The sequence below is a fragment of the Prionailurus bengalensis genome, chromosome C1, assembly GCF_016509475.1.
Source record: "Prionailurus bengalensis isolate Pbe53 chromosome C1, Fcat_Pben_1.1_paternal_pri, whole genome shotgun sequence".
NCBI classification, from domain to species: Eukaryota; Metazoa; Chordata; class Mammalia; order Carnivora; family Felidae; genus Prionailurus; species Prionailurus bengalensis.
Genome location: NC_057345.1, coordinates 200,674,803 through 200,701,319, shown reverse-complemented (window position 1 = coordinate 200,701,319; position 26,517 = coordinate 200,674,803). Strand labels below are relative to the sequence as shown.

General features: G+C 36.6%; 1 protein-coding gene across 1 annotated transcript in view; it reads left to right on the top strand.

Moving 5' to 3' along the window:
* Window positions 1-26,517, top strand: part of ABCA12 (ATP binding cassette subfamily A member 12) — a 181,102-nt gene that overhangs the window by 148,332 nt on the left and 6,253 nt on the right. The window contains exons 37-50 of the mRNA XM_043577737.1: window positions 2,452-2,579; window positions 4,597-4,684; window positions 7,415-7,520; window positions 11,847-11,901; window positions 12,484-12,661; window positions 14,581-14,696; window positions 16,429-16,588; window positions 17,722-17,975; window positions 19,798-20,002; window positions 21,138-21,247; window positions 21,529-21,670; window positions 22,862-22,996; window positions 24,891-24,994; window positions 26,421-26,513. Coding sequence (XP_043433672.1) covers window positions 2,452-2,579; window positions 4,597-4,684; window positions 7,415-7,520; window positions 11,847-11,901; window positions 12,484-12,661; window positions 14,581-14,696; window positions 16,429-16,588; window positions 17,722-17,975; window positions 19,798-20,002; window positions 21,138-21,247; window positions 21,529-21,670; window positions 22,862-22,996; window positions 24,891-24,994; window positions 26,421-26,513 — 1,874 coding nt within the window. The remainder of the gene's footprint in view (window positions 1-2,451; window positions 2,580-4,596; window positions 4,685-7,414; window positions 7,521-11,846; window positions 11,902-12,483; window positions 12,662-14,580; window positions 14,697-16,428; window positions 16,589-17,721; window positions 17,976-19,797; window positions 20,003-21,137; window positions 21,248-21,528; window positions 21,671-22,861; window positions 22,997-24,890; window positions 24,995-26,420; window positions 26,514-26,517) is intronic.

Below are 26,517 nucleotides of genomic sequence, written 5' to 3'. Positions count from 1 at the left end.
AAAACCCATGTCCTGAAAGAAACAGAAAAGATTATCCAACCATCCCTTACCCCGTCTGTATTTTATAGATACACACCTTCCTTTTCTAAGCCTGTCAATTCAACATACTTTTAAGAAAACCAAATTCACTGGGGAAATGAAACATTGTGGAAGAGAAGAAGTCACTGTTCATTTCTGAGAGTGACTATGTTGTCAACTTACTTTCCCATAGGAATGGAATCTAGCAATGTTTTAATAGTGTCACATGATTCAACCCTACATTGTTTGTACAATATTTTAGAAAGAAACTGTTTTCTGTAAACACAACCTATTTTTGAGTTTGCATGCAAGAGAGTTACTAACAATAAGAGCTGGGATCCCACAAGCATCTTTTGGAATCCTTGCATATTTCAATATCAGTCTTACCCAGTACTCAAAGAGTTTCCTAATCCCTCATGTAATCTAGTTAATTTCTGAAAATTCCTCATGTATTTTCTTTAGTTCACAGTAAGAGTCAACTAACTTAGTATTTAAAAATGGAATACGGATAAATTTCATTAATCAAAGGAAAAGAGAGAGAGAGAGTCAAAGCAAGAAAGAGACTTTTTAATTATAGAACAATCTGATGGTTACCAGAGGGGGTGGGGTGGGGGGATGGATGAAATAGATTGGAAATTAAGGAGTGCACTTGTGATGAGCACAGGGTGGTGTATGGAACTGTCGAATCACTATATTGTACACTGAAACTATTATAACACTGTATTTTAACTAACTGGAATTAAAATAGAAACTTAAAAAAATAAAAATAAATAAATCACCAAATACATATATGTATTATATATAAATATTTTATACGTATAAATGTACTATATATATATATATATATATATATATATATATATACACACATATATAAAATGTGTGACAGTACCTACAAATACTGAAGATATATGATCTTACGGGATCAGCAATTCCATTTCTATTATATACCCATCAGAAGTGTGAATACGTTCACCAAGAGGCATATACTAGAATATTCATAGCAATACTATTTGTAATAGCTACTCAGATTCCCACCAACAGTAGAGTGGATAAATCAAATGTAATCTGTCTTCACGCTAGAATTCTGTATACAGCAAAATGAGAATGATTAATCTACAACTACACACATCAAATGGAGGATTCTCACAAATGAATGATGAGTGGAAAAAGCCAAATACAAGAGAATATATATAATACAATTCCATTTATATAAAGTACAAAAACATGCAAAACTCTTCTGTGCTTGTTACTTTGGGAGTGGTAGTTGTTCTGTTTCCTGATCTGGTTTCTGGTTACATGGTTGTGTTCAGTTTGTCAAAATGTATCAAGCAGTGTACTTATATGTGCTTTTCTGTACATACAATTCAACAAAAGATGAAAGCTAAAAAACTACATTGCATACATAAGTGTGTCTCTAATTATTTGCGGAACAAGTAGCGTTCTAGAAATGTGATCTTCAAGTTGATCCGACCTGATGTAAGGTGAAAGTCAGCATTTATTTTTTAGAGCAATCTGCACCTCGATGTTCTCAGGGCACACTTGTGATCCAAGCCTCAGGCTCTGGGACATCGTGTGAAGGGATGGAAGGAAAAATTGGAAAAGTGCTAGGCTTCTCTGGCTTTATGTCAGAGAAGCATGGGAAGCTTCAATGGAAAGTAAGTGGTCAGGAAGTGCAGAAAGCTAATACACATACAAGTAAGTGGTTAAAACTAAGCTCTGAGGTTAGTTAATAGTGATGTACCAATACATTTAATTTTGACAAATGTATGATGATAGTAATTTAAGATGCTAACAATGGGGAAAACTGGGTGAAGGGTATACAGAGACTCTCTGTATTAAATATTAAATATATCTATGTGTATCAATAGACATATATAAGCACATTTGCAATATATAAACTTTATTTTGGAATAATTTTACATTTACATATGTAAAGATTAGATTTATTTAAAATTAAGTTATGTAGATTTAGATATATGTAAACTTGAACTTCTATGCCAAGGTTTGTACCTTAAAAACAATACAACACACACTTTCATCCACTGCTGTCACCTGAGAACTTATGTCTGTCTGTTCATGTTTTCTTTTCAGTTCAGAGCAAATGTTTTTTTACTTTCCTGTAAATCATTGAGTGAGTTTTAAGTCATCTTAGAGTTTAATCAAACTTGTCAGTACAGTGAAAAGAAAATCACACGTTGGTTAACTTGTATTCTTTTTGGCTTCAAGTGAGTAGTAGACCTATGCATGTGCTCCACTATTTGGTCTAATTTCTTGGCATGGGAAGATGTCTTCCTCTTCAAAGCTCTTCAGAGTCAGAAGACGGTCTTATCAGACTCTACCTGTTGCAATAATAGACAAATCATGAGACCAAACCTTCTTGACATTGTCTATTTGATTTGCAAAGAACTTAATTTTTAACTTATTTTTCAGGAGTGTCCTAAATTTAATTATTCTCCACCTCATAGAAGAACTTATTCTTCTCAAATAATTTACAACCTCACTGGACACCGCTTGGAAAATTATCTAATATCAACTGCTAATGAGTTTATGCAAAAAAGGTAAAAATACTCTGTTTATAACATTTAATTTAGCCCATCTTGCTTTCAAATTTTAATGGTAACTGCTTCTTGAACTTGAGACAGTACATGAAAATTTCTATTGATTATTTACCCGGTTAAAGTCTCTATTTTATCTAAATAATCTTATGTATTAAACCTTTAAAAAAATTTTTCAGTTCCCTCAAATTAAGACTCATTTGAGGAAATTGAAAAACTTTGTTTTTTAACAAAAGCGTATTGTTAAACTTGTACATTTTTTTTCCCTTGAAGCAATAACGTTATTGACTACATTATGCCAATTTGGACAGTTTTAAGGCATAGTTTCAGGTGACAATTGGCCTTATTTACAATATGAATATCTCAGATTTAGATTATGATATCTGTGTGTGGATAAAATGTGTCCATATGTGACAAGGCCACAGGCCTTGTACCTCAGCCACCTAAACATTTGCTATGCATGTAAGGTTGGTAGACTTCTATTTGGGGTACTGTGGATGGACCTGGAAGACACTATGCTAAGTGAAATAAGCCAGACACAGAAAGGCAAATGCTGCATGATCCCGCCTGTATGTGGGATCTGAAGTAGTCAACTCACAGAAGCAGAGAGTAGAATGGTGGTTGCCAGGGTCTGGGGATCGGGGGGACATGGGGAAATGTTGGTCAAGGGCTACAAAGTTTCAGTCATGCAAGAGATTCTGGAGAGCTAATCTACAGCAATGCGACTGTAGTTAACAACACAGTATTGTAGACTTGAAATGTGCTAAAAGGACAGATCTTCAGAGTTGTCACTACACACACACCCCCACACACACACGTGCATGCATGCTCATACAGAAAGAAAACGGTGACTATATGAGGTGGTGGATATTTTAATCAGCTTGATTGTGGTGATTACTTCACGGTGTATACACATATCAAACCATCAAGTTGTACAGCCGAATATATACAGTTTTTATTTGTCAGTTGTACCTCAGATAAAGTTGGGGCATGGGGAGTTGGTCATCTTGTAATAGCTGTCTAGTTTTCTCCTTTCCTTCATCTCTTCCCTCTTTTATTTCTCAATGTACATAACTGACTGATGTTCACTGTAAAATAATTACAAACTACATATACGCAGAAAGAAAAAGGAATCTCTCTATATCCACGTATAACCACTATTGATTGTATATCCTCCAGATATTTTCTAGACACAGATACCTGTAAATATTTTCAATTATAAACATTATTATTATAAGCAGGCATTTTATTATAAACAAACATTTCTAAAACCTGCTTTTTAAAAAATAAGGAATATACTTCCATGTTCTTTGTGTGTCAAAAGTATAGCTCTGTAGATCACATTTAGGATGATAGTCACAAGATTAGTCTAGTGTGACTAATTTATTTAACTCAACCATATTTAACTCAACCATAATTTGGGATATTTAAACTAATCTGTTCTTAAAATTGCTGCTTGGTTTTTTAAGTCCACTTTTTATTTTCAAGAGACTATGAACTGACAAGCACCAGGCAATTATATAGGCACGATTCACCTTCAAATACCCAGGAAGAGAAAAAGTATATCACCAGGGGAAAACCAGGGGGGAAAGTTTGGAGAATAAAAGAAATGAAGCCATTTGAAAAAAGATGAGAACTGATCTAATATCACCTTAGTGATAAATTACTTCTTTAAAAAGGAATTTTAAGGGCAAAAATACTATAATTTTTGAGATGGTGCATGATCCAGGTAAGTTGGCAGAATTGGTTAGATTATATATCACTTATTTTCAGAATGATTAGTCCACATTTGCAATTGCTTAAAATGACTTTTTACTTCTAGTTACAGTGTATACCTTAGACTAAAATATAATAAAAGATCAATAAAAAAGTAAAATATTTGTCAGGCAGTATTTATTTCATGCTATAAATGTGTTCCTAATGGAAAGAAAACATTGAGCCTTTAGTTAAACATTTTAGATCTATTTATAAATGTTTTCTCCATTAAAACAAATATAAGTTTTGTTATTCTTATATATAGGTATGGAGGTTGGAGTTTTGGGTTGCCTTTGACTAAAGACCTTCGTTTTGATATAACAGCAGTTCCTGCCAATAGAACACTTGCTAAGGTAAATTATGACCTTTCCTCTGGGATGTCATACAAATGAGAATGTGAACTTGAAATGCTCAAGCATTTTGATGAAGTAAAAATAAAACATGAGTGCAATCAATTTGAGAAGCGTTTGGCATAATGCTTTCCCCATAGCACTGGGGTTCCAGTCCTGTGTATTTACCCCAGGGAAACTGGATACACAAGTACCAGGATACACATACAAAAATTTACAAAATAGTATTTCTTACATTAGCTAAAACAGAACCCCAAATGTCCGTATACAGCAGAATAAATGAATTGTTGTATCATTCAGTAGAACTTTTAGAAGGTGCCTGGGTGGCTCAGTCGGTTAAGCATCCAACTCTTGGTTTCAGCTCAGGTCATGGTCTCACGGTTTCTGAGTTTGAGCCCTGCATCAGGCTCCATGCTGACAGCTTGAAACTTCTTGGGATACTCTCTCTCTCCCTCTCTCTCTGCTCCTCCCCCATTTGTTCTTTCTCTCTCTCTCTCAAAAAACAAACAAAACAAAAAAACAAAAAACAAAGAATTTTCAGCAGTGAAATGAGCTTAGTTCCATAAGTAGGTAAATATCCCAAACATTATTAATAAGCAAAAGAACACTTAACTATCATTGCATTTACTATAAACTTTAAGAGTAGGCAAAACTCAGGGCTCCTGGGTGGCTCAGTCAGTTAAGTGTCCGACTTCAGCCCAGGTCATGATCTCACGATTTACAAGTTCGAGTCCTGCATTGGGCTCTGTGCTGACAGCTCAGAACCTGGAGCCTGCTTCAGATTCAGTGTCTCCCTCTCTGTCTGCCCCTCCCCTGCTCATCCTCTGTTTCTCTCTCTCTCAAAAATAAATAAACATTAAAAAAAAATAAAAAGAGTAAGACAAAACTCAATCATATTGTTTAGAGAGACTATTGTGATTTTGATTTTGAAGAACACAGAATTCCAGAGATGTTCTGGATACTGGCAATTTTTGTTTCTTTTTTAAAAATTACTTTAAAGTTTATTCTGGGGGAGGGGGAGAGAATCCCAGGCATGCTCGACACCATCAGTGCAGAGCCCAATGTGGGGCTCAAACTCACAAACCATGAGATCATGACCTGAGCCAAAGTTGGAAGCTTAACCAACTGAGCCACCCCCACCCAGGCATCTCCAGTTTTTCTCTCTTAACCTGAGTGATTGTTCAATGGATGTACTCCTTTCATCATTTTTTGCTAAACTGAACATTAATGTTTTATGCGTTTTTCTTTACATATATATTTTATGTGTTTATCCTTGTTTCTTTTTTTTTAATGTTATTTTTTATTGAAAAAGAGAGAGCATGAGGAGGGGAGGGGCAGAGAGAGAGGGAGACACAGAATCCAAAGCAGGCCCAAGGCTCTGAGCTGTCAACACAGAGACAGACGCGGGGCTCAAACTGGTGAACTGCAAGATCATGACCTGAGCTGAAGTTGAATGCTTTACCAACTGAGCCACCCACACGCCCCTATCCTTGTTTCTTAAAGAGCATGGAAACTGAACGGAATTTGATGAAGACAAATAATCCTGTAGGCTTTATTATTATTATTATTATTATTATTATTATTATCATCATCTAGATCATATCTATGCTTTCAAACAAGCTAGGGTCACAGAATCACGCACAGAAGATCTACGGTAGTCTTAGGAATTTTAAATTGTCCTTCACATATTTCTCATTTGGTAGTAAGAGACATACATAGACTTGGGGGAGGTGGAGAAACTAATATTATTATGTTATATATATATATATATATATATATATATGTTATATATATGTTATATGTATGTGATATATGTATGTGATATATATATGTGATATGTGATATATATATGTGATATATATAAATAACTGTGATAAGCCCAACACTTGTATCATCTGGTGCACAAACTACCTGATCACATCCTCACAACATTTCTATGAGATATTATGGAGGCTGTTTTAGCCGATTTTCATAAGGTCATATAGAAAGTAGACAGTAGTGTTGGAGATTTGAATGCCCTCTCTCTGCCATTTGTTCCTTTTCTTCCTCTCTCCACACACAAAGTAAACATTCTTGCATAAACAAAGAGTTCTAATAACGAATAATTTCTCTCTAAGTTAGATTTGTAATTTTAAATTATCAACTGGGTCTCTTGAATTGAGGCACACCAGTATTTTAAATCCCTCTGTTTTTGACACAGAAGGTAAAGTAACTCTCCTCCCTGTGGCTTACAACTAAGAATAGAAAGTTAGTGTGGGAATTTCAAGGTTATCATTCTTGTTGCTAAGGACACAGTGTTTGTCTTTGTATTTAATTTCTTTCTACATCCTTGCCTAGACATTATTTTATATTATGATTATTATTATTATTGAGTATGCTTTCGCTCTAGTCCCAGAGTCACTACAGACCAGCCACAGTGATGGAGATAATAACGATTTCTTCAGTTTATTTCAAGCTTTGCCTATGCAGAAGATACAGAATAACTAATAACGTGGTGCTATCATGCAGGAAAAAAAAAACTGTTTTCTCAATCTCTGTCCATCTCTAAATTGGAAATGTAGAGGTCTGTGGTCAACACTCTGGGGAATGGTTCTAATCTTCCAAGATAAAATAACTCATTGGGAAATTGTTGGTCTTATTTTAAATATAAATTCTGTGAGCTGTCAGATGTAAAGGCAGCCTAATTTATTTAAACACCATACTGATCTTGCCTCCCTTTTTGGAATTTAACAGGTATGGTATGATCCAGAAGGCTATCACTCACTTCCAGCTTACCTCAACAGCTTGAATAATTTCCTCCTGCGGGTTAACATGTCAAAATATGATGCTGCCCGACACGGTAAAGTTACTTACACAGAAGCTTCTTGTATTGCAACTTTTGCCTCTCTCCATATAAAAATGCATATAAGATTTCTGTTTCCTCCAGGTATTTTATGGTATCTAAATCACAGATCTTTAAAAGGAGTCTGAAAGTAGTAACTACCACCAGATGGAACATTCTAGATAATTTCCTTAACTTTGGGTTAATTTAGTTTCCTCATTTATCAAATCAGGATAATAAAGCTTACTTCATGCTTATTTCTGGTCTCACATCTAGTAGCTGTTACTCACAAGAAAACATTTTATTACTATTTACTTGTATATAGGCTAAGAATTAAAAATAATTAATGTTGATAAATCTAAAGATGAAGCCAAAACTTTTAAACTAAGAAGTTCTATACCTGATCATTAATTGAGCACTTACCCTATAATATATGCTTTATATGAAAAATTGCTAATCCTTACAAGTAGCCTTTCAGAATGAATATTTTTGTTCTCTGTTACTATTTTCTAGAGCCCAGACATGGAATTTGAACCCAAGTCTGTCTGAGTCCTGCCCCTTCAGTTTTCTAATACTTTTCGGTACTCAGCCAGATCTATTGCAGTTGGATTTCCCAAGAGGCATCCACATGGTTTTCAAAACAGGATTTGGGATTTTAAAAAGACTGATTTATTTTTTCTAATTCAATTACTGTCAATCAAATCATTTTATCATCTTAAGCCTTGCTCAAATTATTTTTCCTTACTGATCCTAAAAAAAAATAATAATGATAATGGAAACAAATGAGTAACATATTTATTAGCCAATACTGAATCTATAGCCTAATAAATAGGCTAACAAATAGCCTATTAAACAGGAAAAAAGACACAACCGGTCTTTTAGAAATGCCAGCGTCTGTTTTTCTTTCATCTCCTTCCTGTTGGGCATAACAATGTGTGTTGGATGTTCTCGTGATGAGAGTCAAACACTCATTCTAGCAAGAGAGTCTGTCAGTCTTCATTTTAGAGAGAACAGCATTCCTTCCCACCTGCTATAGCAGTTTCCTAGCAGGAGGAACCATGAAGAAAGTAACAAGACTGAAAGATAGTCCTTAGATCTATAGCACCAATAAAGGACATAGTCAAAAGTGACAAATTAAATTAAATGGTGATGAGTGTTAAGGAGGGCACTTGTAATAAGCACTCGGTGTTATATGTAAGTGATGAATCACTGAATTCTACTCCTGAAACCAATATTGCACTAATGTTAACTAACTAGAATTTAAATAAAAATGTGAAAGAGAATTAGTTAATTAATTAATTAATCAATCAGTCAATTAATTAAATGGTGACTAAAGCCAGATAGGTTTTGTGTAACCTGGTTTGAAATACTACTGAGTACTTGACTTTTGGTAGGATGTCTACATCAGAACAAAAGATATTTGTTTCTATGGAGGATAATGAAAGCAGAAGAGCTGTAGATATGACTAGGGGAAAATGTAGCGTAGGTAGGTAGGTAGGTGAGAAAAACATACATGCCACTTTTGAAGAGTCGGCTTTTGAAACCTATATTCACGTTTCATTTATTAGTAGTATTCTTTACCAAGACTGAAGTAATCTGAATCACCCTGGATCCTAGCAGGCTTGTTGTGGCTCCTACCATTGCATGTTTTAAGTTACAGAATTTAAAGAATTAGAATTCTGGAGCATAAACTTTTTATTGACCTTCAAAGGAAATTTATTTTTTAGGTTTAAAAATAGGGCTTATGAGTTCTGTAGCAGTTAGTAGTAGTGTGCCCTTTTTTTAAAAACTTTTCTCTTTTTTTAATATTTATTTTTGAGAGAGAGAGAGAGGGAGACTCGATCCGAAGCAAGGTCCAGGCTCGGAGCTTTCAGCAAAGAGCCCATCGTGGGGCTCAAACCCACAAGTCAGATACTCAACTGACTGAGCCGCCCAGGCCCCCCTTAACTTCTCTTATATAGACTCATGAAAGTGGTCGCTTTCCACCCTCTGTGGGAGGAGTTTGATTTTCTTCAAAGAAGAAATCATGTCACCCTAAAATACTTTCATTGTCTTGTAATGCACATATGGGATCTGCCATGGTAATATTGTCTTTAAAAATCAACTCAATTAGGGGCGCCTGGGTGGCGCAGTCAGTTAAGCGTCCGGCTTCAGCCAGGTCACGATCTCGCGGTCCATGAGTTCGAGCCCCGCGTCAGGCTCTGGGCTGATGGCTGGGAGCCTGGAGCCTGTTTCCGATTCTGTGTCTCCCTCTCTCTCTGCCCCTCCCCCGTTCATGCTCTGTCTCTCTCTGTCCCAAAAATAAAAAATAAAAACGTTGAAAAAAAAAAATTAAAAAAAAAAAAAATCAACTCAATTACTCTCCGGCCACCTCCCTCCCCCTATGACACTAGCTGTTTTAAAGCATGTTTGTTGAATTCTGCATTAATTAGGATTTTGCTTTAGCTATAAAATTGATTTTCTTTGAATTCTAACATGCTAGTAAAAATCTTTTAATTAGTTTTCCTTTGCTATGTCAATAACTATTATTTTCATGTGGTTCCCTCTAGTGGTTAATTTAACATGAAAATTCTGTTTTCTTCTCAAACAATAAAGGTTTGCTTGTTTCCCCTAACAATTGTTCTACAATGAGGCTCTTTTCCAAACATACGGACATATTGTTCCCTCTACCTCCTGTTTGTTCTGACCCTTTAGTGCATTAGTAGTAATGATCAATGGAAAGCACCTGGTTTTAGATGTATGACCATAGAGACAACAGAAACAGATAATATGTTATTTTTAATGTATATTATATATGGGGGAAATAATTGAAATTTTAAGGTTCAATATGATGTAATAAGTATTCATTGACTAATCACCGTAGTCAAGACATTATGCTGGATACGGTAGAACCCACAGAGAAGATTTTTATACGTCCTCAACCCTAATGCATTTACTTGATCTTTCTGCTAAAAATATCTATGAAACACTTAGTTTGGCAGAATTTTTCATAGTGGAGTAAACGCATTTGCAAAGATTCCTCTAGTGAAATAATGTAGTTCTTGATTCTGAAATACAAGAAAGAAATAAAAGAAATGTTTTTCCCCTGCCTATATTATAATTCAACAATAAGATTTAAGTAGGGCCCCAAGGAAAACTGAATCTCAGTAAAAAGAGAGACTGTTAATTTACACAAAAGATAAGAAAAGTGCATTCCCCCAATGATGTGATTAAAGTTACAGGCCAAATTGATTATTACTGGTAGTTTCTTTGTTTTGCTTTAATTACATTTTTTTTCTTTAACATGTAACAATTGCAGAATTCAACCTCAAAATATGTTACATTCTACTCAACAAAAATTATAAATTTAAGTTAATGGAGGGAATATAACTTTAGAATAATTTATATTTGGCTGCTGTGAAAGGGTCTTAATATCCTGATATAATAAACATATACTACATGAGCAGTAAGTGAGAAAGTTCTTGCTCAGCTTATGACTCTAATAAAACAAATATTTAAGAGACAGCCTCACTGCCATCCCCTACCATTCTTTTCCAAAGTTACTCAGACAGTATAGACTTTGTCTTCACACTGTAGTCCCTTGGGAAACTTTTGCCAGCCCATTTTTGACTATGACTAATGATCATCCTCTGATAAGCGGAGAAAAGAATCTTGTTTCTAACTCAAACTATAACTGATTATCGGAGATCCCAATAATTTAGGACTGTATTGGAATTAAGTGACTACTTTCCTGGCACCAGCTAGTTTCTCTGAATTCTCTTGGATCTTTATGTGTCAATGAAAACCCGTCAGAGATGACTGAAGCTCTCAAGCCTTACCCTAGTAGATAAAGTTCTAGAAAAATAGACGTCTTGGAGGTAGTGAAAGAGGAAGGATCTTCTCAGGTTACAGTATTTTCCCAACCTGGCCGACAGAATGATAAAGAGGGATGAGGGTGGTCAGTGTTCTTTAGGAGATCCTCATATAATTGGTCTAAAACACCAATGTAGTAAGTGCCGCTGAAATACAAACGTGCATGATTAGATAGGGAGAAGAAATGGAAAATGTAATAGAGGGGAAATGCCATATAAGAAATGGAAATTCTTGTCCCTTCCCCCAAAATTCCATACACAATGGGAAAAAACATTTTTTAAATTTTTATGTGAATGCCACCAATTGTGTGGCATTGATGAGATTAGTTGGTGGAGGGGGGGAGCGGGGGGGGGGGATAATTTTCCTTTAAAATACTATCCCCAAAGCAAAATTATAGCATAAGGAGGAAAGTGTTATGCATTATTCATCCAAAAATTGGTATTTCTGAATAACTGAATATCTACTAATGAACAGAACTGTCTCTTCTTTAAGGCATCATCATGTATAGTCATCCTTATCCAGGAGTGCAAGACCAAGAACAAGCCACGTAAGTGGAAATATCTGGTATGACTACATTACTCCTTGGCATAGTGAAGCCTCTGAATAAAGTACTGTAATTGGAAATCACAGTTGTATCTGAATGAATGTCAATCTAGAAGAGCTGTTAATACAAGTCACTGACTGGGATAAAAGGAAGTTTCTGAAAGTCTGTGCAGTGGGGTTGCCAAGTGAGCTTGCTGGCTGTAGAGTCAGAATCTGCTGCTTTTATAAGTCAAGTACGTAAGTGCTTCATCATTTCAATTTCCCTGCATAGCATTTAAGTACTATTTCTGTGCTCAAGGACTATATATTCCTTGCATACACCCAGTAACCCTTAGAGACCGAGGTGGGCTTTTTTTTTTTTTTGATCAAATATTCCTAGTCAATTCAGATGCACTAGAGCTATATTTATCCAGGGTCATAGCCAAGTCATGTAGAAGATATTATCTGGCTGCCTTGCAGGAAGACTTATTTGTGTCACAGCCAAGTCGTATACTGTTTTGTTGATGGTTTTAGTCATGAATCTTTCTGAAAGGAAAAGAGTTCTAAAAACTTATGTATGCTCTCCTCTCCCTATTGCTCACTACAGAATGAGCAGCTTAATCGATATTTTAGTGGCACTCTCCATCCTGATGGGCTACTCTGTCACCACCGCCAGCTTTGTCACCTATGTTGTAAGGGAGCATCAGACCAAAGCCAAGCAGCTGCAGCACATTTCAGGCATCGGTGTGACTTGCTACTGGGCCACAAACTTCATTTATGACATGGTGAGTAGCCTGCAGGGAGACAGGATTGATTGGGGTAGAAGACACCACTTTTATATACAGGATTTATTCATGCCTACCTTGTTAAAATTATCACTACAAGTCAGTAAATTAAGAAAAAAATAATTTGGGGGCGCCTGGGTGGCTCAGTTGGTTGAGTATCCGACTTTGGCGCAGGTCATGATCTCACAGTTTGTGAATTCAAGCACTGTGTTGTGCTGACAGATCAGAGCTGGAGCCTGCTTCAGATTCTGTCTCCCTCTATCTCTGCCCCTGCCCTGCCCATGCTCTGTCTCTCTCTGTCTCTCAAAAATAAATAAACATTAAAAAAGAAAAAAGAAAAAAGAAAAAAATAATTTGCATCAGACTTACAGTCACCCGATAATTAGAGGAAAGAGCCACCTCCCCTCGTCTCTGTGGTCTGAGGACCCACCGATATCAGATTCCCCTGGACATTTATTAAAATGAAGATTCCTGGCCCCCTCCAGACCTACTAGTTCTATACCTTGGGAGTGGAACCCAGAGAATATACATTTTAAACAAAATCCTCCAAGTTATTTTATGCATAATAAGGTTTGAGAGCCACTACTGTGGAAAAATAGAAAGCAAAATAGCCTTGCCGAATGGTACCAAATACTAATGGTAAAAACTTCGAAGTAGCAGTCCCTGATGAATGACACATTAGAGGAGATACTAGGACAATAAAGGATGAATATCATTGACAGCTCTCTCATTTGCATAAAATGGTCCCCAAATTCAGATTGTTTTTCTTGACTCCAAATGCGCCAGTATTGGCCAAAAGCCCAGGATGTGGTATGCATTTGCCTGGTGATTATGGCAGAATTGTCTGAGTTGCTGTATAGATCATTGGCTTGAAGAGCTAGAGGGTAATTATCTGCATATCCACTTTGTTAATGTATCCAGTGAGGTCTGAAATGCCTTTGTTGAAGAAGTCAAATCTAAAAGAATGGTAATGACTCCTCTGGACTTAATAGGAGTTTTAATGTCAAGAGAGCTCAAAGTACACACTTCTGCAAAGGGCTACTTACTACTCAGATTCCATTGTCATATATCTGGGGCTCATCCCAATTTAGGAGATTCCTCTCCCTTCCAGATTAAATTACCATCTCTTTCATAGTGTGCATCTTGCTGCAGCCTGCACAGCATTTACTATTTCTATTTGCCAATAAAACACTGAGTTCTTTGTTCATATACTGTGATTCCAAGAATGTGTGGAACCTGCCACCCCACTGTTTTATGCAGAGTGGCTCACACCGATAACCAGGCCTTCGAAATCAGCCACCTGAGAGAGTTCCAGCATTCAAAATGAAATCAATACTTTGAAGACTGCATCTAATACCAAGATACCTGACTGTCTTATCTTTCTCACTGAACCTCTGTCACAAAGTGATCCCCAGTCTCAAAGCCTGGAGGCAGGAACACCAGGGACTCCATGTACATCTATAAAGATGGTGACTGGCTTGACCTCATATTACAGGAGACAAATTCTAGAGTGAAATCAATGTAAAATAAGCTGAACTTACAAGCAACAGGAACATAAATAAAAATTCATTCCTTCACATACTTCAAGGTTAACTTGTTATCGTTTTAACTAGATGGGCAATTGATGTTTTTGGGAAACTATTTGCCATATATATATTTTAAATTTTTTTAAACGTTTATTTATTTTTGAGAGAGAGGGAGAAACAGAGTGTGAGTTGGGGAGGGACAGAGAGAGAGGGAGACAGAGAACCAAAGCAGGCTCCACACTTTGAGCTGTCAGCACAGAGCCCAACGCTGGGCTTGAACCCATGAACCATGAGATCATGACCTGAGCCAAAGTTGAACACTGAACCGACTGAGCCACCCATGAGCCCCAAATATTTACCATGTATTAAGCATTGTTTTACATATTCCCATAGGTCTTCTACTTGGTGCCTGTAGCATTTTCAATTGGTGTCATTGCAATTTTCAAATTACCTGCCTTCTACAGTGAAAACAACTTAGGTGCCGTATCCCTCCTACTTCTACTGTTTGGGTAAGCTGCAGTGAAAAAAGAATTAACAGAACTGAGTGTTCTGAGGCACAAACAGAAACTAAAGCTCATTAGCTAATTTACAATTGTCTTGGGGTTTCAGTAGCCATGAGTGATGACTAACAACACATTATACTTGCTAGTCCACAGTTTGTACAGTACAGTACTTCTGAAAATGAATGTTGTCATTATTAATAGTAATATCTAACATTAATGAGTACTTACTAGGTACCAAGTGTCATGATTGGCAATCTACACATGTAATATAAGCTACATAAAAATGGATGTTTCAGAATGATCGGAAAAATTTACATACATGTGTGGATTTGTGTATTGACAAATTATGAGTATATATCACATTGTAAGGTATGTATCCTCATGTATATTTTATTTATATTTTTATGGATGTTTAACACACACACACAAGTATTATTTCTGTATTGGGGCTATACAGGTAGTATGGGTTGATATAATCAGTGCTTAGCATAGCAGTTCTTTCTGCCCTGAATGCATGGGCAGTAGCCATTGACATAGCAGTGTGGCAGATGAAGGTTTACATTACCTCCGGTTCTTCATCATTACCCCAAAGGTTGCTCAAGTGTTTGCTTACAGCAGGACATCCAGCTTCTGAGCTTTGTCTGTCTGCTAAGTTAGCTTACCATAATGTCATTACTTTTCTTTAACTTTAAATTATAAGATTTATATTGATTAAACTCTTATTTCTGAGAGCAAAAAAAAAAAGTTTCTTGGATTGGATGACAGCATCTCTAAAAGGAATTCATTTGTAGTTGTGATGATATAGAACTACTCAAGTTTCCTTAAAAGAGAAGCTTCTTACTGTCACTTTTTTAAAAATTATTGACTGTTTTATTTAATTTTTTAAATTATTGACTATTTTATTTTTTTATTATTTTTTTAATATGAAATTTATTGTCAAATTGGTTTCCATACAACACCCAGTGCTCATCCCAACAGGTGCCCTCCTCAATACCCATCACCCACCCTCCTCTCCCTCCCACCCCCCATCTACCCTCAGTTTGTTCTCAGTTTTTAAAATGCTTTGGCTCTCTCCCTCTCTAACCTCTTTTTTGTCCCCTACCCCATGGACTTCTGTTAAGTTTCTCAGGCTCCACATACGAGTGAAAACATATGGTATCTGTCTCTCTCTGTATGACTTATTTCACTTAGTATAACACTCTCCAGTTCCATCCACATTGCTACAAGGGGCCATATTTCATTCTTTCTCATTGCCATGTAGTATTCCATTGTGTATATAAACCACAATTTCTTTATCCATTCATCAGTTGATGGACATTTAGGCTCTTTCCATCATTTGGCTATTGTTGAGAGTGCTGCTATAAACATTGGGGTACAAGTGCCCCTATGCATCAGCACTCCTGTATCCCTTGGGTCAATTCCTAGCAGTGCTATTGCTGGGTCATAGGGTAGGTCTATTTTTAATTTTTTGAGGAACCTCCACACTGATTTCCAGAGCGGCTGCACCAGTTTGCATTCCCACCAACAGTGCAAGAGTGTTCCCGTTTCTCCACGTCACTTTTTAAAAATCCAAAGAATTTGCCAAAAAAAGTTTTTATAATACAGAGATCTAGCTGTGAGGCTTAGTGACACATCCCTAATGTTTATTTTCATTTTGGAGCCCTATCAAAAGTTTTATCTGTTTGTTAAAGAATAAGGATTAAGGCATAATTTTAATCCTTGTGTTATTAACATATAGGTATGCCACATTTTCTTGGATGTACTTACTGGCTGGGCTCTTCCATGAAACAGGGATGGCTTTCATCACTTACGTCTGCATCAACCTTTTCTTTGGCATCAATTCCATTGTCTCCCTGTCAGTGGTATACTTCCTTTCCAAGGAAAAGCCCAATGATCCGGTAAGGTCCATTATTCGCCTGGTAAACTTCAATAAACGTATGAAATGTTTCAGTATGTTCAAGGTGAAAAGATTTTCTACATTTTGCATTCTCTAAATAGAAAAGAGGAATTTCAGTTAATTCTATTAAGTTTGATAGAAGAGAAACTACAGCCTTTTAAGATTCTTTTTATTTTCCAAGTAGGTTAATGCCTATGATTATATTTACTCAATGTCAAAACTATTGGCATTTGAAAGGGTTCAAGTGGAGGTGAAATCAAATTATTGTGTACAACACTATAAAAATCATGAACCTATTGGTCCAGTGAAATTTTTATTCATTAATTGTTATCATATGGTAGGAACAAGGACAATGGCTCAGTTATGTGACTATTGGTTAAGGGTGGTTTTTTTTGTTGAACATTCATAGAGAACAAACCTGATATGTTCCCTTTCAAGCATGTATTAGATAAAGTCTACTTCATTGTGAGCATCACTTCCCATTCAAAGCTGACAATTACAGTTAGTGAGAAGGGAAGCACGAACAGTGCTGGGCAATTGAACGAGAAAGAATGGAGAGGAAACTACATGAACTGAGGAATAGAGAAGCACACTCCAGGAGGAAGAAGACAATTCATGAGTTGCAAGTGGTTGGCCCAAGTGTGAATAACATGAAAATAAGCCATTTGCTCCTCATGTAGATAGGTTGTCTCTCCTTCATCTCAGTTCACCATTTAGCCCCTCTTCAAATAGGAACTACCTAAAGTTCTAAAACTTCACTGTACCAAATCCTTTCTTTACCTAGGCATGACCAAGACCCTGTACCAGACCCCAACATCCTGGCTATTTCTACACTTCTAGGATCTAAGGCAGGGCTAGAAGTGATTCTGTCTCCAGGGTTTGGCCTGATGCCTCAGATCATCTCAAAAAGAAGATAAACCTTTTCTGCTTATATTTTAGTAATAAATCTCCATGTTTTGGTTATAGTAAATATTTACATGGAAATTCAACACACATGGGAAATAATTGCCAATCTCGATAAACTTCTCCAGTTTTAATATTTGCCCACATCACATGTGTTCACATCAGTTTTAAATTTTTGTCAATTTGTCAGAAGTCTAACACTGAGTTTCATTTTTTTTTCTCTTATTTCAGACTTTAGAACTTATTTCTGAAACCCTCAAGCGTATTTTCCTGATTTTTCCACAATTCTGTTTTGGCTATGGTTTGATTGAACTTTCTCAACAACAGTCGGTCCTAGACTTTTTAAAAGCATATGGAGTGGAATACCCAAGTGAAACCTTTGAGATGGATAAACTAGGTGCCATGTTTGTGGCTTTGGTTTCTCAGGGCACCATGTTCTTTTTGTTGCGGCTCTTAATCAACGAATGGCTAATAAAGAAACTCAGGTAAATAAAAAGAAAACATCGTGTTTGACATGCATGATAGAACTCAATTCAAAATATTTAGGAAGGAACAATAGTCTAAACCTTTCTATTAGTAACGTGGAAATGTGCTAAAAAAACTTAAAAAAAATTGTAACAGAATTCACCACTCATTCCATTCAGTAAATAGTTATCACACCTCACTCTGTGTCTGCAAGTATTATTGTAGAGTGAGAGAATAAAATTAAAGAAGCACAATTGTTAGCCTTAAAGAGATTAAGATTCAGTGGTGGAGAGAAAATGCATACATAAACAAAGGATGTAGTGTTTGAGTTGAGTTTAAAGGATGGCTAAAAAGTAGAAATGAAGAAAGAAGACTGAGTGAGAGTGAGTAGCATATTAGCAATGGGTTTGGAGAAGGTTGAATAAGGAGAAAATGGAATCTTAAATAAAAAGAAATAGGCATACAATTGACCTGACTATTCCATTTCTAGGATTCTTTTCCTACAGATATGCTCACACATTTGCAGATTTATGAATGTATAAAGTTATCCATCATCGCAACCATTCTTAATAGCAAAAGAATGAAAACAGCCTAAATGTCCTTCATGGACTAGTTAAATAAATTATACAAATTTACATTTTTTCATAGGTAAACACTATGCAGGCATTAGAAAGACTGATACAGTTCTGTATGGAATATTTGGGATTACTACTAATACTTATTGAGTGAAAAATGCTAAGTTCAAAACTTTGTGTGAAGTATATTATCATTTGAGTTAGAAAAGAACTATAATTTATACATACATATGCATATACTATCTCTCTATGGGTGCCCTGCTGAGGAGAGCTCTATAGAGTTGAAGGAAACTTACTTCTCACTATATATTCTTCAGTACCATTTTAATACATAGAGTGCATGTATCACCTATTGAAAAATAAAACTTAAGATAATAGTAATAAAAATAATGACAAGAGCAAAGACCAAGAAAAAAATCTTAGGGTGTATTTGAGAAATGAGTAATACAATTTGATTAGAACGTAGAATAAAGGCAACGAAATAGTAGGAGCTCAAGCATGTGGCTGGAAGACTATGGAGTCTATTGGATACTTGGGTAGAAAGATTATTTGGACTTTTTCAACAAACAAATAATAGTCCAATAAGTGTTTTGACCAGAAAGCAACATGGTCAAATGGTGCTTTAGGAGATGTGATTCTGTGGAGGTCATACAGTTTAGAATGGAGGATCAGAGATATTGGAACAGTTAAAAATTCTTGAAGAATTTAGTGAGAAACAGTGAAAGCCTCTGATGGTAATAGAAATAGACAGAACATGATTGATGACTGGGTGTTCCAAGGCATTTCCAGTGTTAGGAGACTGACTACACGCGTAGCTTTTGTAATGGGAAAGATTCAAAGAAAACATCACAGTTAGAATCTCTGGGGATATCATTAAAAGAAACAGGGACATTGGGAAGAAGACCTGAATTGATTTGTTGGGTTTTTTAAATTTTGTTTGGATTGGTTTGCTTTAGCATACATTAGGCAAGGTACTGATGTGGGTTTGAGACTGCTTTCAGGGCTGATAACCTTAATATATTGCCTAGATACTAAGTAAGACATTCACAGTAAACAGAACATAGAGGGACATTCATGTCACTGAATATGGTGAAGAGCATTTGTACTAATTCTTAACTTACTTAAGTAGCATAATGCATAACAAATCTGAAGCCTAGTGTGTGATTGTGCACTTTCAGTGAAGTGAAAATTCATTAAAACATGTTGAAATTGAGCTGTGCCACTTTAAAATCATTGATGCAAAATCACTGGGTCTTTTTTTTTTTAGACTCTTCTTTAGAAAATTTAGTTCGTCTCCTGTAGTGGAGACAATAGACGAAGATGAAGACGTCCGAGCTGAGAGATTAAGAGTGGAAAATGGCGCAAGTGAATTTGACTTGGTCCAGCTCCATCGTCTCACAAAGACCTACCAACTTATCCACAAAAAGATTATAGCTGTAAACAACATCAGCATTGGCATACCCGCTGGGGAGGTGAGGAACTTGCTCTGTTCCTAACTGTCCTTTATATTGGCATGTTAAGTCACAAAAATCTTTAAACTTTCCTATTTTTTTCTAGAAATGTAGAAGTCAACCTCTGAATATCTTGATGGATTCTGTGTATACAATGTACACATATCCTTCTGTTATTTACTCTCTAAGTCTTCCCTCTCGTCGGGGAGGATTCACCACACACCTAGTTCTGAGCCCCTGCCCATGCTACCTACTGTCCTCCCTGGGCTGGACTTTCAGTCAAGAAGCCCATGCAGGGCGCTGTCTTCAACTTTCAGTTTTCAGCTCCCTGTGAAAGACAGCATGAAGAGATCTGTTGTCAGAAGTGAGATCCTAGGGGTGCCTGGGTGGCTCAGTGGGTTAAGCATATGACTTGGGTGGTTAAACGTCCGACTTTGGCTCAGGTCATTATCTCACGGTTTGTGGGTTCAGGTGGTGCATTGAGCTCTCTGCTGTCTGTGTGGAGCCTGGAGCCTGCTTCGGATCCTCTGTCTCCTCTCTCAGCCCCTCGTCTGCTCAAGCTCTCTCTCTACCTCTCTCAAAAATAAATATGCATTAGAAAGTTGTTTTTAATAAAAAAAGAAGCAAGGTCCTAGAACTGCATTCATATTTATTCTTGCCATTTTTATAGAAGAAATATTAAGCCAGCTTTGAAAATAAAGAGAAAATGTGGGCATTTCCCTTAGTTTTTTTGAGGAGAGCTGCAAACCACATGCATCCAATCCATTCAACAGCATAAAGAAATTATTGCTTCAGTGGCTTATTCAGTAGTGATTTTGTGTGAATAATGTGAAACCTATAAATATAATTACTTTGTCAAGTTAGCGTATCTTACTTGTGGAATATTTTATCATGTCACGCAGATAATATAATATGTAAAACAAGTCCTGTGTATATATACAAATGTTCAGATGGTTAAAGGAAAAAAAAAGATATTTGTTGTAAAAGGGAAAGTTTTATCAAATGCCAGAAGAACACTACAATATCCATGAATAATTCCAGGAACTTATTTTTCTTTGGAATTTATTTCATCCAGGGAAAAAGAGGAAACAGATGTAATAGTAACATGTCTGGTTTGGATTAAGATTTACATCTTTTTTTCCCTCTCCCAAACCAGTGCTTTGGCCTTCTTGGGGTGAATGGAGCAGGAAAGACAACTATCTTCAAGATGCTGACAGGAGACATAATTCCTTCAAGTGGAAACATTCTGATCAGAAATATAACTGGGTATGGGAAACCATGGCTTCAATTTATCAAGCACAACATAATTAAAATGAACACTTTGTTATTTTGTAGATATAGTATTACATCCCTAGGGGAGAAACAGCTATTTTGTTCCCTAATTTTTAAAACTTTATGTGTGTGATATGATGGTAGGGTTATTTTACCTCTTTTTTATTAGAATCACAAATCTCCATGACCAAAGTAGAGCTGCCTTCCCAACTTTTGGGGACTAGAAGGGACATACCTTTTGAAACCCCTCTGTATCTTCACTTCTCTCAATGCAGATCTCTGGGTCATGTTGACTCACACAGCTCATTGGTTGGATACTGCCCTCAGGAAGATGCCTTAGACGACCTGGTATCGGTGGAAGAACATTTGTATTTCTACGCGAGGATACATGGAATTCCAGAAAAAGATATTAAGGACGTGAGTATAAGTGTGAAAAACTAGTTCATTTGAAAACCATTATTGTTTCAGCTGCCCCCCGCCGCAACCCCAACTCTCAAGACTAAGTTGACATCTGAAAAACTAGGGCATTTTCCTCCTGTCACTGACAGTTTAGGCAGTCTTAGCTTAATTTTGTACATCATATATACACCTATGAACTCAGCTTCAGAAGCTCCTTGACCTGTGCTTGTTCAGTTACTTTTCAAGAACTATCAAGTAAAGGATCACACTTACCTTAGGCTCTGGGTTGGTCTGCACATCCTTTAGTGTTTAGATAAGTTTTGAAACATGCAATTCCCTGCAAACTGCCCACATAAAATAGAATAGCTTCCATTTTGATTTTTTAAATGTGGTCTTGTGCTTCATGGCAATCATTTGCCTTTTTAATGGAATGACTAACCCTTAGGGCAGTCTCTCCTCTATTTCTGCAACCCCAAGGACCTGTGGAAATCCTCCTAGGATTCCTCTCTTTACCAGAGCTGTTTAACAACAGAAATAGCCTCAGGAACCCATGATTCCTAAGTTAATGTGCTAAAGTTTTGATAGTGGGTCAGTTTTAAATAGACATGAAGCCTTTGTGACAACTTGCTCCCCCAGTAAGAAGAAAGAACAGTGAGGACAGTCAATGAGAAACCTGCCTTGTGAAGTGTCATGTTCTGTTTTAGCTCTTTTAAGTTTTATAAAGAAATCCTGCAGAAAGTACAATCTGCAATTGTAAACACACACACATACACAGGGGAAAATCTCATTTGAAAATGAGCCTCCACAGAATCGTTTTCATCTCTTTAAATAATTTTCATTTGTAGGTGGACCTTTAAAAGTAAAAATAGGGCACCTGGGTGGCTCAGTCAGTTAAGCCTCCACTCTGGGTTTCAGGTCAGGTCATGATCTCCCACAGCTTCATGGGTTGGAGCCCTGCATCGGGTTCTGTGCTGGCAGCACGGAGCCTGCTTGGGATTCTCTCTCTCCCTCCCTCTCTGCCCTCCCCCACTCATGCTATCTGTGTCTCTCTCAAAATAAGTAAATAAACTTTAAAAATTAATTTAAAAAAAGTAAGAATAAAATCTATGCTGGTTTAAATGTTTGAATTTTTTCCAGGTATGTATTTCTTCATTATAGAACTTTCTTTCATAAGCATCTTTTCCTCTAACTCCTGTTTTCCACCCACAGACTGTTCATAAACTCCTTAGGAGACTTCACCTGATGCCCTACAAGGACAGGGCTACCTCGCTGTGCAGTTACGGCACAAAAAGAAAATTATCCACCGCACTGGCCTTGATAGGGAAACCTTCCATTTTGCTGCTGGTAAGAGGACTGTTGTGGAAAAGGCTACTACATAATAAGAATCACACGTCCAATAGTATGTGCAACATGTTACTATCGTTGTTGCCATAAACCTTTGGTGAAGTCTCACAGTGTGCTGGTTATTTTGCAAAACACTTTACATACGCTGTCTCCTTAAGGGAATTTATGTCAGCAAAGAGCTAGGGCTCAGTCTGTTTCAGAAGAGACACTTGTCATGGGAACAGGAAGTAGCCAAACCAAATTCAGGGTATGCTAATGAGTAAGTAAAGTTACAAAATATGGGAGAATTTGATTACCCATTATTGAAGAAATCTGTTCTGTTAGTAACTCGTCAGATGAACCAACATATTTTCCAACTACTAAAGAGGAGAGACACATTTTAGGGCAACATGTTGTGCTAAAATTTCATTTCCTCGTGACTTAAAAATACACGTTACCTAGTTTGGGATGTGATTGACAATATGCCTTCCTATTCTGTTTGAATTTTTTGGAGGCAAGAGATGCACTTCACATTTATAGTTCGGTTAGGAGCTGGAAAATTAAATTCGTCACCTGGAAATACAAAGTTCACGTAGAGGTGATGTGGCATCCTGCTTGCTCTTCGCACCAAACATTGTGGAGGTGTTTATTACCGAGAAATGAACTTGTCCTTATTTTGGAAGCTCCCCTTCATTCAAGGAGCTCCAAACTTCACAAGAGCTTTAACCGTATGCAATACGAATTCAGTTACAAATCACCACATTATTCTGGGGATTCAGTCAGACAGAGAACCAAATCGTTTAAACTGCCCAGCGAGAGTGATACACAACCTACCTTTCTATAATACCAGAAGCTTATAGCACATTACCTCCCTGCCAATTGATGCTTATGGTGGAATTTTATTGTCTAAGTGTCCCCTAAATTAAACGAAACAATCCTTAGGTACCCCTGTGAAATAATGGATGTAAATTACTTTAAAACATTTAAAAGTGCTCTGCAAAGGTTATATATTAATGAGCTGAACTGAAATACAGGCTGTGAGAGAAAGCTATTATATTTTCTTCCGTATGCATTGGCCATCTATGCTATCATCTTCAAAAACAGGGCAATGAGAAGATATCCTTTACTGTTTGCCCAAATCAATATCCATTCCTTTCTTTAGCCTCTTACTATAAACACAAGCCTCAGATGATCCTATGTGGATGTTTCCCACTGCAAATTCATATTTTTAATTATTACCTAATCTTGACCTAGAACTTGCTAATTTAATCATCTCTTAGGATCTAGTATTCTTTGTTTAGGTCATTCATTTTTGTACATTTTGCATCTTACGTCTGAACAATTTTTCGAAACATTTATTTTAAATATGATTTATATTTTCTACCTGACAATTTCTACAAATCTTATTTTAATTTCCCTAAAGAGTATTAAATTTCAATTAGTAGCATAGAATTTAAAATCTACCTCAAACATATTAACTGGAAAATCAGGTTGTATTCTCTGTGCGACACATGCCGTATTATTCCTCATGCCACAATTCTGCTATCAGGAGCAAGGTAGCAATCTTGTTGATGTAGCTTCAAATATACATGTGGCAATGTAGTATTAAATGCAGAAACTCTGCTTTGTCAGTAATTGAACCGGATTTTTTTTCCCAAAGAAATATGAGACAAGTGTAAAGTAACAGGGTGTCAACTTCACTGAGGCACTTTTTAAAACAGATTGACAATTTTAAATGGTTAATTTTGAGCTTTCTGACAGCAGCAGAAAGAAACCTATTAAGTACAAAACAAGTTAGTCACAGGACTTCGCAAAGTGATTTCTGTTCTAGGCAAGTGAGACGCAGTGATTCATGTAAAGGACCTCATCAAATATTAATTAATTTGATAAATCTTCCCTGTAACTTTCTATTAAGGATGAGCCAAGCTCTGGGATGGACCCTAAGTCAAAACGGCACCTGTGGAGGATCATTTCAGAAGAAGTGCAGAATAAATGCTCCGTCATCCTCACGTCTCACAGGTAAACTGAGTGGGGGGAACGCTGAAGTCGTTGACAGCATTTTAGGATGAGAGATGGGAAGAGGTATTCCTATGTAATGTATATTAGTGATGAATTGCCACAACCAAATAAAGTATTTTATGTTTATGGTCACAGGGGCGAGTCAGGCAGGTTTCATGTGAGAATCCAGCTCCTGTGGCCAATAGGACAGTCTTTCTAAAAATAAATTTCTCTCGAATTGAGAGGGACTTATGACTCTCTTAATTTGACTAGGACTCCTTATTGCCTATCACATAAAGTTCAACATCCTCAGCCGTAGTATACAAGGCCTTTTATTGTCTGGTTTCATCTAAATTTCCGGTTTATTTTTATTTTTTTTTCTCCTATGACACCCTCTCCTCTCAGTCAATCTGAATGACTAGTGGTTCCACATACACTCACTGCCTTCCTTATCACCACACCCTCTCTTTGGCTGTGCTTTCTACCTGAAACTTTTCACAAAATCAAAATTCTTTTTTTTTTAATGTTTGTTTATTTATTTTGAGAGAAAGAAAGAGAGAGCACATGCATGAGTGGGAGAGGAGCAGAGGGAGAGGGAGAGAGAGAATCCCAAGTAGACTGCATATTGTCAGCTTGGAGCCGGATGCGGGGCTCGATCCCACGAACCGTGAGATCATGACCTGAGCTGAAATCAAGAGTCAGATGCCCAACTGACTGAGCCACCCAAGTGCCGCAAAAAATACAAATTCTAATCTCCCAGTCCTCCTCCATGAAATAGACCTTTCCAATCAAGGAAATAAAAATGCTGCTGAAGCATTTTATCTGTGCCTTTTTTATAAGGTTAGCCATGTATTAAAGTGATCTCTTCCCTGCAATTCTCATAGTAGGAAAAGTTCTAGATTAGTTTATAATTAAGAGACTTTTTCATATTCTAGCTATGCCCCATACACTATGTGTTCTGAAACCAGTCTTTTCATTACCATTCACTTTTGTAGGAAGTGGAGAGGATCTCTACCAGTTAACACAGTTCTAGAAATGAGAGATTATATAATCAAGTATAGGTTAACTAGTTATAAATAAAAAAGCATAAAAGTCAACTGAATATGGAATATGAAACATCATGAAAAAAGCTCAGGATTATTTTGGAAACATTTCTCAGGAAATGTAGGTCTTGAGCCTAAGCTTAAAAGAGGTTGAAAGAAATGCTGCATTTGATGAGAGGGCATTCCAGGTGAGAGAGATAGCTTGAAGCTGGAGAATAAAGAGTAATAAACCCTATGTGAAGACATTTAATTTATATTTTAAAATGTATTTTGTGTGTCCTTCAAGGGAAAAGACATCTTAAGGAACTAAAATAGTATTTCCAAGGTGCCATAATGAAACAGCTCAGCTTATGCTTATGAGCACTTCTCTGTGCCCAGAATTCTGATGTGATTCTGTCTTTCAGCATGGAAGAATGTGAGGCTCTCTGTACCAGGTTGGCCATTATGGTGAATGGAAGGTTCCAGTGCATTGGATCTTTGCAGCATATAAAGAGCAGGTGA